Source organism: Rhipicephalus sanguineus, chromosome 8 (genome assembly GCF_013339695.2).
Source record: "Rhipicephalus sanguineus isolate Rsan-2018 chromosome 8, BIME_Rsan_1.4, whole genome shotgun sequence".
Classification (NCBI taxonomy): domain Eukaryota; kingdom Metazoa; phylum Arthropoda; class Arachnida; order Ixodida; family Ixodidae; genus Rhipicephalus; species Rhipicephalus sanguineus.
In genome coordinates, this window is record NC_051183.1 from 147,071,286 (window position 1) to 147,086,279 (window position 14,994).

General features: G+C 50.3%; 1 protein-coding gene across 1 annotated transcript; it reads left to right on the forward strand.

The window, feature by feature from the left end:
• Window positions 1–6,343: 6,343 nt before the first annotated feature.
• LOC119403568 (solute carrier family 22 member 7-like) lies at window positions 6,344–11,164 on the forward strand. Its single transcript, XM_037670497.1, has 2 exons — window positions 6,344–6,419; window positions 9,444–11,164. Exons 1-2 carry the CDS (start codon window positions 6,344–6,346, stop codon window positions 11,162–11,164), a joined length of 1,797 nt encoding a protein of 598 aa, XP_037526425.1.
• The last annotated feature ends 3,830 nt before the right edge of the window (window positions 11,165–14,994 follow it).

Consider the following 14,994-nt stretch of genomic DNA (forward strand, 5'->3'; position numbering starts at 1 on the left):
GATGATATATACAGATGACGAAGATACACAAGTGATGATGATATGTAAAGAAGAGGAAGAGTCATTCACTTTTCGCGCTCACACTAATTCCCGATCGCGCGATGGAAGCGGCCGCCTGACCGCCTGAGAGTACTATGAAATGCGTCGGGTATAAGGCTTTAAACGAGATACATGCACTATCTCTGTCCCACGGCAACGGTGATCAGATGGAGTGCTAAGAGGGCATACGCGGTAATTAACAGGGGATGTCTGTTGGACGACCGTGTACGGTCCGATAAAACGACTGGTGAACTTGTCGCAAAAGCCGGGAACGCGCAGTGGAGTCCAGAGAACTTCGTCTCCAGGGAAAAAAGTCACAACACGCCGAGACGAGTCATAGCGACACTTTCGAGTTTCCTGGGAAAGGCCGGTGTTAACACGGGCCAGGTGACGGCAGTGTGCGAGGCGACACAAAAACTGTTCAGAGAAAGGAGCTGTTGAGGGTGCAGGTGCCGAAAGGAACGAGACGTCCAGAGCGAAACTCGTGGAGCGGCCATGGACGAGGAAAAATGGAGAAAAGCCGGTAGTGCGTTGCGTCGCCGTATTGTAAGCGAATGTCACGAAGGGTAGGATTGCATCCCAGTTCGTGTGGTTGGGGTGGATGTACATTGAGATCATATCCGAGAGGGTCCGATGAAAGCGTTCTGTCAATCCGTTTGTCTGCGGATGGTAACTAGATGTTTTCTTGTGAATGGTGTTGGAGGCACGCAAAACTTGGTCAACAATAGAAGACAGAAAGACTTTACCGCGATCGCTGAGGAGAACGCGTGGGTCTCCATGGCGTAAAAAGATGTTGCGCAGAAAGAAATCGGCGACTTCAGTGGCAGTCGCAGATTGTAGAGAGGCTGTTTCCGCGTAGCGGGTCAGATGGTCAACGGCCGTGACAATCCAACGATTCCCATTCGATGTTGTAGGAAGAGGGCCGTACAAGTCTATTCCGACGACTTCAAAAGGCAAGGCGGGACAGGGAAGTGGTTGCAATGAGCCAGCAGGAGCAGTCGTTGGTCACTTTCGCCGTTGGCAATGGACACAGGAGGCGACATACTTGGCTACGGCTGAAGAAAGGCCAGGCCAGTAGCAGCGACTTCGTATTTTGTCGTAAGTTTTATGATAGCCTAGATGACTGGCCGTTGGATCATCGTGAAACGCTTCCAGAACCTCACGTTGGAGAGAACGTGGTACGACCGGGACCCATTTGTTTCCATCGGGGTGGTACACATATCGATATAAAGCACCACCGTTAAGCTTGAATTGTCTGAGTTGGCGACGGAGTCGGCGTTTGGAGGAGGAGAAGAGCCGTTGATGCGTTCAACAATAGTGCGGCAGTAAGGGTCGACACGTTGGTGCGAAACGAGGACGGATGGGGTGCCGGACGATAGCCAACTTAGCGTTGCGACTGGAAAGACGGTGTCGTTTTGGAGCGAGGATGGTTGGTTATCTTCGCTGGGCAGAGGGCAGCGTGATAAGGCATCGGCGTCTTGGTGCTTCTTTCCAGACCTGTAGGTGACATCGAAATCGTACTCCTGTAAGCGAAGCACCCAGCGACCAAGGCGACCCGATAAGTTTTTCAGTGACGAAAGCCAGCGCAGTGCGTTATGATCGGTAACGACTGTAAAGTGGCGGCCGTGGAGATATGGGCGAAATTTTTGTACTGCCCAAACAACAGCAAGGCACTCCTGCTCAGTGATGCTGTAGTTTTTTTTTCTGCAACGGTAAGAGCACGACTAGCCTAAGCAACGACGCGTTCGCGCGAGATGTTGTCACGCTGCAGGAGAACTGCACCTAAACCATGACTGCTAGCGTCAGTGTGAATGATGGTGGGTGTGTCGGGGTCGAAGTGGCACAGTACCGGATCGGACGTAAGGGCTTGCTTTAACGCCAGGAAAAAATTCTCGCAGTCTTCGGACCAAACAAAGGGCGCGTTACTTGCGAGGAGTTGATGGAGCGGAGACGCAAGTGCTGCGAAGTCGCGTATGAAGCGCCGGTAGAAGCCAACCCAAGAAAGCTGCGCAGGTCTTTTTGACGCTGTGGCCGGGGAAAGTTGAGAACGGCGGCAAGCTTCTCAGGGTCCGGCCGAATGCCTTGTTTGCTGACTAAGTGGCCGAGAACCTTAATTGTCTTGCTGGCAAAGCTACATTTTTTCGTATTGAGCTGTAGGCCGGCTTTTGCAAGGCAGGTGAGGACTTCCTCAAGACGTCGCAGATGTTGCGACAACGTGGATGAAAACACTACTATGTCGTCGAGATAGCAGAGACATGTTTTCCATTTCAGACCACGCAGTACGTTGTCTATCATGCGTTCGAAGGTAGCGGGCGCATTACAAAGCCCAAAAGGCATCACATTAAACTCGTAGAGACCATCTGGGGTGGAAAAGGCGGTCTTCTCTTTGTCAGACTCCGACATCGGTATTTGCCAGTAGCCTGATCTGAGGTCAAGGCTAGAAAAATACGCGGCGCCATGTAACGAATCCAGTGCGTCGTCGATCCGTGGCAGAGGATAAACATCTTTGCGCGTTATTTTGTTTAGTGCACGGTAATCGACGCAGAAACGAACTGTGTCATCTTTCTTTTGTACTAGAACAACTGGGGATGACCAAGGACTTGAGGAAGGACGTATGATGTTTCGTCGTAGCATGTCTGAGACGTTTTCCTCGATGATCTTGCTCTCTGTGAGAGACACGCGATATGGGCGCCGGTGAATAATACGGGAGCCGTCAGTCTGAATACTGTGGGTAGCGGCGGTAGTCATGCTGAGGACGGGCGAATTCACGTCAAACAAAGAACGATGTCGGTTCAATAGGGCGAGCAAATCTTGACTCTGTCCAGGTGTTAGGTCAGGGCTTATGGTTGCCAACAAAGGTGTGGAAGAGGCATTGAGTGGCGGCAAATTTGACTCTGGTAGTTCTTGGCTCGGAAGGGCAACAATCGCAACGGGGTGAGTGTCGACCGCGCAAGTGACGGTTGATCCACGGGGCAGCAGTAAAGATTCGGGGGTTTGATTTAAAGCGGTAAGGAAGGCAGACCCGTCAGAGAAGCGAATAAGACCTGGAATTATCACAATGCCTCGAGACAGGGTATGGCCGTAAGGAAGAATGAGGACATCACCATCCACAATGTCGTTGGAATTAACGCTTATAATTTCTTCTATAGATGGTCGAAGAACATAATCTGAGCTGGCGACAAGGCGAATGCGCCCTTCGTGTTGAGGCGAAGAAGAGTCAGTGGCATTCAGATGTATGAGGCGCTGATCACAAGATATGGAAGCAGACGCAGAAGATAAGAAATCCCACCACAAAATGAGTTCGTGGGTGCACTCACGAAATACCGCAAACACAATGTGATGACGAATGCCATCTATGCAGACACGAACCGTGCACTATGGCAATGGACGAATGATAGAGTTGGTTGCTGCACGGAGAGGTGGGCCGCAGTAAGGCGTGGTCACTTTGCGAAGGCGGGAACAAAAATCAGCATGAATAATCGCAACGGCAGCGCCAGTGTCCACGAAAGCCTCGACGCGTACACCTTCTACAGACACTACTAAGAAGTTTGATGGTCGCTCTGGAGGAATTGTTGGCTGTCCGGTGAATGCAGTTTCCCCTCCTAAAATTGCATAGGGGAGTGTTCCGAGTGGGCGTTCGTGACGTGGGAGGCGGGTCGCAGAGGCGACACTGAACGGCGACGTGGAGAAGGTGACCTGCGCCGAGACTCGCGTGAATTCACAGCCATATCAGGACGGTAGGGAGGAGAAGGTGACCGATGGTAGGAAGAGCGGTAGGTCGTCCGTTGGTAGCTGGTGGCCGGTCGGATGCCTGGGCGTTCGTCGGGAACGTAGCCGCGTTGCTCGTCCTGTTGGCGCCTTCGACAAAAGCGGGATATGTGTCCTCGATAGCCACAGTAGTAACATTTGGGCCGAGGAGGGCGCGGAGCGGTGTAGTAAGGCTGTGCACGCGCCGGCGGGGACAACGAAGCCACAGGCGCATAGTCTCCTGGTGTAGGCGCAGGGACGGTGGTGGCAGCAGAGAGCGCCGCAACTTCAGCGTGCGTTGGCGCCTGGCGAGCGCAGGGGCCGTCGGAACACGTCAGACGCGATGCGGCCGCGATCTCTTGCCGAATGATGTCTCGCAAGCCGGTTTGTGCAGAAGGTAGAGTAGTTTCCGGAGCGCAGGAAGAGCAGCGCCCGTGAAGCTCTTCACGAACGATGTCGCGAATCAGTGTACGCAAATCGAGGGTCGCAGGAAGACGAATGTCGGTGGCATCGTAGCATAGGCGAAGAGTCTGGAGTTCCTCGAGTCGCTGGCAAATTGTGATTACATCCTGAGTGGTGACAGGGTTTTGCGTAGCGAGTGCGTTAAAGGCGACGGTGTTGATGCCTTTAATAATGTGGCGTATTTGGTCGGTCGGGAGACATGGTGGCGTTTACACGCTTGCACAAGGCAAGGACATCCTCATGTACGAGGTGTATGACTCACCGGGTAGCTGAATACGTTCAGCGAGCTTCTTCTTAGCTGCTTCAGCTCAAACTGTGGGGGCACCGAAGATTTGCCGAAGGTGCTGCGCGAACGTGTCCCAGTCGGGAAGATCTGGTTGATGGTTCCAGTACCACGTTTTCGCGACCGTCAGACAGGTAGAAAGGGACGTTGCGCAACTTCTGTGGGTTGTCCCACCTGTTTCCAAGTCGCTGACGAGGTCGTATTTTTGGATCCAATCTTCGACATCATCCCCTCGAAGACCAGAGAACACAGGTGGATCACGCAGGCGGTTGTTTATGGGCAGAGCGGGCGGTGGAGGCTGGAGAGGGCCGGCGGTGTCTGACGAGCCAGGATATTTCTTGACCGGGCATGGCAGGTAGTATGACACGACGACCTGAGCGAAGCTCCAGCGAGAACGGGCGAGAGGACTTGAGGATCGAAAAGCACCTCCACCACTTATGAGGAACCGCTTTATTCAGCCGTGCTCGAGCCGAAATCACCTTGATGATGATATATACAGATGACGAAGATGCACAAGTGATAATGATATGTAAAGAGGAGGAAGAGTCATTCACTTTTCGCGCTCACAATATCTATCGAAAAAAGCTAGTTATCAATAACCACTCCGGGTTCTATACATCAGACCTAGTGGAACATTTTGGTAAATTGCAGCGTATCGCACTACAAAGCGTTGTGGCTTCCAATGACATGTTAACGACGAAATTCCATTAGAAAACACATGGGCACCATTATTGTAACATATTAAACACTCTGGAAGCCTCGCCCTTTGTAGTACGACACTAATTTTGACATTGTCAAGTAAGTCTCTATACTGCATAGAACCGGGAGTCGTTTTGAAAACTAGCTTTTTTCGTCAGATATAGCTTTTCGCCTATTTGCCATTCATTTAGGCAGGCCACCACTGTCACCGACGAGCGATCTTGCCACGTGCGCACATCCTGTTGTTCATGCGTATCATGCCATACGATTTCTGTGAATGGTGGGCCACTTTTCAAGCTGTACACAAAGGGTTGTGCCACAATTCATCAATGGCCCAGTCATGGCTTTCACCAATGCTCCTCAGTTTTCTCTGCGGTCGTTAACGCGGGCGATTTAAAATTAGCACACTTTACAGGCCATGCCACAATTTATCGTGATCATCCGCCTAGCGATATTTCTTTCAAGGCCCAGATAGCGTAATCGTTTTCTAACCTAGAGCAGCCGGTAGAGGTTCTTGGTGTCTGCCGCGATCTTGCCATAGCGTTATGTGTACTTTTTGTTCATTGATAACAAAGTGTCCATAGTGTCAATCAGAATGGCCTTCACAACGAAAGTTTCACATCACACAGCTCACCCGGTAACATTTCTATGAATGTGCGCACACTGAATTACTGCTGTCTGAATTGCAGTTTAAGCCCCCTACAACCTGGGGCTTAGCCGGGGGGGGATCTCACCCCCCCCCCGAAATTTTTCAGTTTTGCTTGCGTATATATACACGCGCACATACAAACACACGCACGAACATACATAAACTATGGTTGAACCCCCCCCCCCTCCCCGAAAAGAAATTCCGGCTACGCCACTGCCTACAACGTATTGGGCAAGAGGCCCACCACTGGAAACGCCGGTGCAACCGCCGGCGTGACGTGCTTGGCAGGATCGCGTGGTTCTCAGCGGCCGCGTCGGCTGCTTGTGAAGCACTGCTGCGTGCTTTGGAAAACGAGTTTAATGTTCCACCTGCGCTGCGGTCTTTTCAAATGCGGAGGTTTTCTCGCATATTGAACACAACTGAACCCATTGTAATAGGAGTGGGTTCCTCTGAAGGCGACGAACATGCCTGCTCTACTGCTCCGTGGTCCCGCGGGTGTTAGCCTGCACCGGTACCCGTGGGACACAAACTGCGTGAAGCGTGGGTTGTGAAGCTAAGAACCGGCAAGCAGCCATCGCTACGAGTCGTGTGTGCAACAGCACTTCCGCGATGAAGACTTTCGCTGGTGCGTCGGGCGGCTGCGATGTTCGGTGAGTGGTAGAAAGCGCGCAATGAGACACAGCCTCGTTCGCGCGCGCTTTCCGCCGTCTCACGGTGCTATCTCTCGCAGGATAGAAAAGGCGATACCTTTTACCAGGCGCGTATACCTCACAGAAGCTTCCCGTGCGACCTCTTGATCGTCGACCCCGTGTTCAGCGTCCACAAAATCGGGTGCAGATAGTTAAGTCATTGTTTAGATACGTTGGATTCACAGGGTCCCTTATGCATTCCCCTAAGACGACTGAAGGCGAAAGCCATCTTGCTCTTCTTGCCAGTCGATGTCGATGTATTGATTCTCCCCCGCCCCCATCCTAAGCTTTCTGCACCTAACGCGGCTGTATACACTACCTCCGTGTAGGCCCTCCGATCACTGAGGCAGTGCAAAAGCGACCATGCCGTGTAAATACGCCATGTGACGTCACCCTATGTGGCTTCATGGTGACGTCGTAATGTCGTCACAAATTTTTGGCAATCTGTGATGTCATGATGAAGTCCATCACGTGATGTTGGATTTTTAGCATCACTCGTGTTGACGCCACCGACGCGGGAGGCACGAATGTCAGTCTTCCCGTTTAATGGGACATTTAAGGCTTTCGCCTTCATAAGCTATACGACGTTTGCTGGTGGATGTACGGTCGCGCTCAATATAACTTGCATCACGGGAGCGCGTGGCCCCACGAGTTTAATGATTGCGCACGGCTTCAACTTGCTTCATTTCTGTAACTTAATATTATTTTCTTATTTGGGAACATCTCCCAGTGAGAGAACAGCGTTTAGTTGTAGAAATAAGGGCTAGTGGAAGGAATGCGAAATCTTTAAACTCGTGAGGCCACACGCTCCCGTGTTGCAAGTCATATTGAGCGCGACTGTACATAGCGAGAGAGCGAAATGCTGCGGCTGATGTGCGCGGCATTTATGTTGGCAATAACATTCTTTCAGCCTAGCTTGAATTCTCCTGGAACAAACATTACGTGCTTTTTAAAAAGCCCGAGTTTATTTGTGCAACTCTCAAACTCAAGTTGGGCCTCTCCAACCCCTTGTGTTTTGGAGCCTTATTTACTTATTTGGGAAAGATGCCGCGCTGTTTGCGTTAGACACCACAATGGTGCCAAAATTTCGGGGCAACTTGCCAAATAACGCTGCACATTAAAATTTTGCATTTTACTCTTTACGCGTTGTTGTTACCCCGCTTTGCAGCTGCAGGTTGCTGCAATAACTTCTCCTTCTTTCACCGCTCTTTCAAGTTCATGTGGATCCTTGTTCACAGCTTACGTTTGAAGAACAAGTCCGGCGAACGTTACTGTATTTTCATTTATTTCCTTGGCGTTGCATGCTACTACATGCTCTGCCTCGTAAACCGCTTTTCCTTCCACCAGCAATCTCGAAGCGGTGAAGCTTGGTGTATGAATTTGTTGATGGCAGAGGGCGGCAAGTTCAGTGCAATACAAAGGGACGGTAATCAAGGAGGCATATTAAAAACAGCGTCGCATTTGCTCGCGCTTTTTTGTAAGCACCAAACGAAACAAGCGCACTGAAATAAGAAACAGAGGCAGAGCAATTGCTCGCTGAGAAGACCGATCAATATGCAGTGCGAGGCAACTGTCAAATGACATTGAAACATATACGAATTCAGACCGCAGAAGAAGAAACGTTGAATCGTCGGTGCGGCTATTCACAAGTAGCCACAAGCGCGCCGAAGTCGTATAGATATAGTTGTAACGAAATTGCTTTTGAACTACTCTGATAGCGTCCGCGCAACAATAGTTGTTTGTGTACTCACAAATTCTCAGATTTCGCGGCCTAAAATTCACAGCACGGTGTCAAAACGCGCTCGTAGCGAAAGCGAAACCGCGATGTACAGACATACATGCAAACGCTCATACATGCAGAAGCACCGTCGGTCGCCGCGAATCCGTGCGATCACTAGCTTGAGGCTTCTTTCTGTTATGGTTATTCAGGCAGTCTACTGTAACAAGATATTTCGCATAGTTTGCATTCACTGACTACTTTTCACGCAAGAAGCCGGTTCAGGGGTCTCCATCGCGGTGACCGCCTGAAGCAGGCGCTCCCTTTTTTTGCAAAGAAACAGCGACTGTAAACTATATCTTGTGCTTTTCGTTCATCGAAACTTATCATTTTGACAGCAGAGAACATATTTCGTTCCGAAAGTACTTGCAGAAATGTCCTGGAGGAACTCCGCGAGGTGTTTTTGTAGAGCGCCGACAGCAAAACCTACGGGGAGCGCGATGGCGGTATCCTACCAAGCACGCAATCGAGGCGCGTTCGATAGAGGGCGACTCCGTAACTCCTCGCCCCTAATAGTGTCAATCAGAATGCCCTTGACAACGTGAGTTTGACATCACGCAGCTCACCCTTTCTATGAATGTGCGCTCATTGAATTACTGCTGTCTGAATTGCAGTTTAAGCACCCCTACAACGTGTACGACGCGCTTTCCTCGTGATTACGCTACAGTGTTGCTCCATGTTTCGCACAGGCCTGCAGTTTTTCGCACCAGTTCATTCAGCAGCTGCTGAAAGCTTATTGTTATACTGGTTCTAGTTATGCGTAGTTGGTCATTTCCGGAAGAGTTATTATAATATTAGAATTGTACTGACCAATTCTTTGAAAGATGTGAGAGAAGACTTGCTCTAGCGAAACGAGTAATTGTTTTACACGTACTCTGGGACACCCTCGAGCTTGCCCCAGGCAACAGATTGAAAATTTCCTGTTGTGATAAAATGCTGCCACCTGCTCAATGGCGTCGAATACCAGGCGGTAGCGTTAGCCATGAAAGCAGTAATTGAAGAAGAAGAAGAAGAAAGAAGAAGCCATGTTGACGAACGACCCAGCTCCAGAAGAAGCGACCGTACAGCGATAACAAAACTCGTACTCTGCTGCTCAAGGTGAATCCGGTGACGAGAACATTCCGCTCGGCGACGGATCCTTTCAAAAACGAGTTCTGATCATCACCGTCTTCACCGGTGCCGTCTACTACGCCCAGATCCTGCTCTTCTGGATGACGTGGCGCGAGATGGACCACTGGTGTCGTCGACCGAGCGGTTTTGCCAACATGAGCGTGGCCGCGTGGAAGGAGTTGGCTATCCCGCGTTTCGCCAACGGAAGTTACAGCCACTGCACGGTGCGCGTACCGCCGCACGGCGGCAACTGGGCCCGCGTCGAGCCTTGCGTCGAGTGGGAGTTCGACATGGACGAGCACGGCAACACCGCAGTCAGCCAGTGGAGCGTCGTCTGCGAGCGGCGACGTCTGGCCGACGTCGCCCAGGGTGCGCATATGGCCGCCATGATCGTCGCGTTCTTTGTACTTGGCCCCATAGCCGACCACATTGGCCGTAAAACGGTCGGAGTCCTGGCCCTCGCGGCTTCGCTGATCACGCTTGCGGCGACCAGCGTTGCCACCGACCTCCAGACGTTCATCGTTGTGCGTTCAGTCGCAGCAGCAGCGACGGCCGGCCTATTCGTTTTCAAAGTGCTGCTGTACGAAATCACCACCATGACCCGCCGACTACTCTACACCGCCTTCGGCACGACGCTTTCGTTTGTTTTTCCGCATTTACTTCTCACTATCGCAATTACATTGAAGGTGAGTTGGACTGTGTGCCACTCTCTGTTGGCACTATTTGCCTTGGTTCTGCTCGCCGCTTTCCACGTGCTCGACGAATCGCCATCTTGGCTCATAGCCGCGCACCGCGAAGACGAAGCCAAGCGCGTTGCACTGAGAGTAGCCAACATCAACCAGGCTCCCATAAGCGACTGCCAGGAGTTCTTCAAGAAACGCATGTACAGAGCACAGCACCTACCTGATGGAACCACAGGGACAATCCAAGCTAGCCACGTGAAGAGACAGGACCTCAGACTGACGTACGCTCTCACCGTCTTCATCTGGACTGTCCTCGGCTTCACGCACGTTCACTTCAGTATAAGCAGCCCTACCGCGCGTAACACCTACGTTCGCGCCCTCATCGACGCCGGCATCGTGCCCGTGCTCCTGGCTGTGTGGCCTCGTTTGGAAAATGGACGCCGTGTCAGAAACGTGGCGGCGAACTCAGCGCTTGTGTTCAGTGCTTCGTCGGCACTCTTTTTCTCCCTGTACACTGCTAATGACACAGCTTTGAGTACGGTGCTGTTGGTGGTGATGCGCCTTGCATTTCTACTTGTCAAATTTCTCGAATTTTACCTCACCCTTGCCGCTTTTCCGACAGAGTCACGGTGTACCGGTTCTTCCGTCGGCCTAGCTTTCTACGTGATAGGCACTGCGACCGGACTCGTGACGTTCCTTCGCGTTCTCAAGAGCCGCGAAGACAGTGCACTAGCCGCGGAAACGATGCTAATGGCGGCTACTGCTGTGGCCATAGTCTACGTGCCCTCGGCGGACGTCTTTCTATTAACAAGTATTGACTCTGTAACCCCAGTGTCACTGCCCTCCAAGCAGAGTCCTGTGGATAGCGCACAGCCTCCATGTTCGTCCGCAGTACCTGTGGTTGCCGAGGCTGAGACCAAAGCGTCGCCTGCTGATGTGCGCCTGGCCGCTAGGAAAAAGGCAAAAGCGAAGCAAATGCCTGAGCAGTACGCTGTTCGTGCCTCGGGGCTGCCGATGAACTGGTAAATTAAAGTTACGACGCTGAAAGACACGTCTTTTTTTTTTACCTATGATTTTGTGTCCTGCCAAATGCCGACGAGGCCAATATAGGACAGTGCATTCGAATAAATCCAGTAGCGTATACGTTAGAATATTACTAGAACTTCGAGAACGCATCATTTTCACAAACACTGGATTATTTTCACAAAACTTCCTTTTATTTGGCGCTAAATGCAAAGCATTTCTTGGCGATCTAAAGGAACTTTGACCGTTTCTATCTATCTATCTATCATCTATCTATCTATCTATCTATCTATCTATCTCTATCTATCTATCTATCTATCTATATCTATCTATCTATCTATCTATCTATCTATCTATCTATCTATCTATCTATCTATCTATCTATCTATCTATCTATCTATCTATCTATCTATCTATCTATCTATCTATCTATCTATCTATCTATCTATCTATCTATCTATCTATCTATCTATCTAGCAGCCTACGTCTGGGCGCTGTCATGGTCGTGTCCTTAACTTCGTATGTACCAAAATTTGCATAGTAAGACACGAGGATATGACGAACGCGATTCACAGGTAACATGAACACGAACGCGATTGCACGGTTGCACAACACGAACACGATTCACAATTATAACGTGAATATCCTGTCGCGTTCGTCACGAAACCCTTTCCACTAGGAAGGTGTGGCAAATACCCGTATACCACAATCCGTGGCATGCGCCCCAGGTTATTCACTGTCTCAGTGATGCTACCGAGGACTTCCGATTTGGAGCAATTTTTGGAGCAGCAAAATTTCCGTTTTGGAGCACTATGGAACAGCAAAAATTTTCATTTTGGAGCACTTTGGAGCAGATAATTTTGCATCTGGGAGCACTCGGAGCAGCGAATTTTACATCCTGGAGTGCACTACAGAAGCATATTGCAATAACATTCAAGCACCGGAATATTACTATGGGGCTCTTATGAAGGCTACAAATATTTCGATTCATTGCAAATCTCATGGAAAAAATCATCTCAGGAGAACTCCATACTTCACTCGCTAATGAAAAATAAGGGCTCATGCAGTTGAGTGTTCTGGATTAACCTCTTCGGCGATTATTTTCGACACTAGCAAATAAACAGAATAGTGGATCAATAAAATTGCAATTTATGAAATAACACTCTAAATAGGTCTATGTGGTTATCAGCAGACGTGGTAGACAAACGGCGTGACGTACAACAGTGCCTCAATGCCAAAGAGTCACACTGTTCCTAGTACATTCCCCTAAGATAACTCCAAGGCGAAAGCCAGGTTCTTTTTCTTCTCGATCGACGGGTTGATCCTCCCCTTCACTCTCTGCAAGCTTTCTGCACCTCACCTGGTTTTGCGCTAGCTCCATGATCGGCACACCGATTACGGAAGCAGTGTAAAGCGATGATGTCATGTGATGACGCCATCACATAATGATTATTTTTTGCATCAATCGATTGACGCCGCCGATGGTCAATTTTCGTGTTTCATAAAGCATCTAAGGCTTCGCATTAATATTGCGGATTGAACGTTAACAACATGGCCTTGCATACCAAACTGTCCTCCATCATGTCACCTCTGTGCCATGCGCGAAACAGCTTCGCTTATCATCCACTTCACAGAGTGAAATGGCTCCTCAATTTTTAAAAAATTTTTATTGTGATAGCAATGATAAGGACACTCTCGGCGGATTTTTGCCGTTGCCGTTGCCGTAATTTTCCGTATAAAGTCCAAATTAATAACATCACCACGCGCATTCTAGCCGCGGGTAAAAGCTCGCGAGCGCTGGCGACGAATGCGGCTAAAGCGGAGATTAAACTAGCCGGCCGTCTGTCTCCGTCGCACGGAGAGCGCATGAGATAACACCTTCCCGCGTGCGGGCCTGCCGTCGATTGCTCATCAAACGGAGAGGAAACGCCCCGCCCGTCTTTCGTAAGGAGCACGAACGGACGCCAGGGGAGCGGGGGGGGGACCGCATCGTTCGAAGGGCGCAGTCGCTTGCGCGCGCGCTATCTCGAGGCACCAGGAGACAGTTGGTAAACTTGCTGTGCTCTCAACGCTTACTTCGCGTTTAGAGAACTCAGAGCACGAAAACGCTTCGGTTCCTGGAGCGGCCATATTCCCTTAAACCAGCGTTTTGTTGAGTTACGCGAGATCGGATCCAAAAGAGTTAGCAGCTAGCCTTACCTCGTTTAACAATACAATTTGTTGGTATCGCATTCATAACTGAGTTTTTTTTTTTTAACCGTCAGCTACTGACCCTCGAAAGCGAGGGGCGGACGTGTAACATGGCGTAGCCGCTTCACTGTGGGCCGTGAGCGACAGGCCCGCTACTGACAGCTGCGCATTTGCGGCTGCTCCGACCATGAGATGTGCTTTTATTAATGAGATTACATTTTTAAAAAAGCAAGCAAAAATTCGAATTGGAACCCTAGCACGTGAGCTCGAAAGGGCAGGGCCTTTTAAGGGTATTTACCGCAGAGAGATTACAAAGTCGGATGTGCTGGTGGAAGGAATTACGAAAAGGCTCTTCTGGATGAAGATCCATGGATAAAGTATATATGAGGAAAAGTGTCAACGCGTTTCCACCGTTCGCGTGCTCTTTCATAAACGCGAAGCAAGGAAAATTCGATATTGTCCCATATATCTACTGCGAGCGATCCCAGATTTCATTCCGCGATGTCCGGAAACAGAAGTGACAGACATTTTAGCGGCACGCATGTAGTTATTACTGAACATTGCTTTCCTTACGTGCCATGCGACGCTTGAAACGAGCTATCAGCAGCGTATCTGGAACAGACGACGTCCGTCGATGAATCGCCGTCGCACTTTCTCGCTACCGATAGGCCTAGACGTCACGAGCCTCTGCAGAGAGCGCGTTTTGCTGTAGAGCCGACTTGCAGAACAGAAGCTACGTCGGCACCGTGCATGGCATCACGGCTTACTTGGGACGCACGCGCGAGCGCTCTTTATTCAGCGGAATAATTCTTCGTCCATGGTTGCGACTTGGGCAGCCTCAAGATCAAGCTGCACATGTTCTGACGCGCCGGCGGTGCTATTGCCGGTGATAGACGCCTCCAAACGCGAGACTTTGGCGCAGTTTGGCGCAATTTTCGTCGATGTTGTCAGGATGGCGCAGTGAATACAATTTGGCGCACTTTGGCGCAGTTGGCGCAGGAGTGGAATCACTGACTGTCTATATATATAGCGAGAATATGCTTCGCAAACCTTAACACGACAGCTTTAAAGAGCACGTGTCGCAGAAAATCCTGTGCCGACATCTGCAGCGTTGTCGATGAGCGAAAAATCCCCGTGGAAGCAAAGAAATTCTGGATCGAGCCAGTATCGAACCCAGCCATTCCACATAGCAGTCAGCTATTCTACCCATGGTGCAAGAACATTCTTACGCCGTGGTTCTACCACAGAGCCGCCAGTGATTGAACTGCTTTGGAAAGAGACCGGTCATGTCGGGGCAACTTGTGGCTGCAATGTTGGCTATCTGATTTTATAACAATGTAATAATCATTGCATATTTGCTCCTGGACGCTCGCAAGGAGGTATCGGAAACGTTTTGTGCCGAATCTTGCCGCGAGAGCCGAATCAGCTGTTCTACATATGCAGGCATCCTCACGTTGACGTCCGCGTCGCTTCGCGAAGCAATTGACGTCTTTGCTGTAACGTGAGTGACAATGTTCGTGAGACCACGAGCTACCCTTTAGTTGACGGCCTGTCAGCCCACGGCATCCGAAAATTACTCACTTTAAGTACGCAAGGACGTCGATCCACCTCGTAACGCTTGGCTCAAAGCAGGGGCGTAGCCA

Coding starts and splice junctions, on each gene's coding strand:
- LOC119403568 (XM_037670497.1), top strand. CDS start 6,344: ATGCCTGCTCTACTGCTCCGTGGTCCCGCGGGTGTTAGCCTGCACCGG. Junction 6,420..9,443: donor GGACACAAACTGCGTGAAGC/GTGGGTTGTGAA, acceptor CTGCTGCTCAAG/GTGAATCCGGTGACGAGAAC.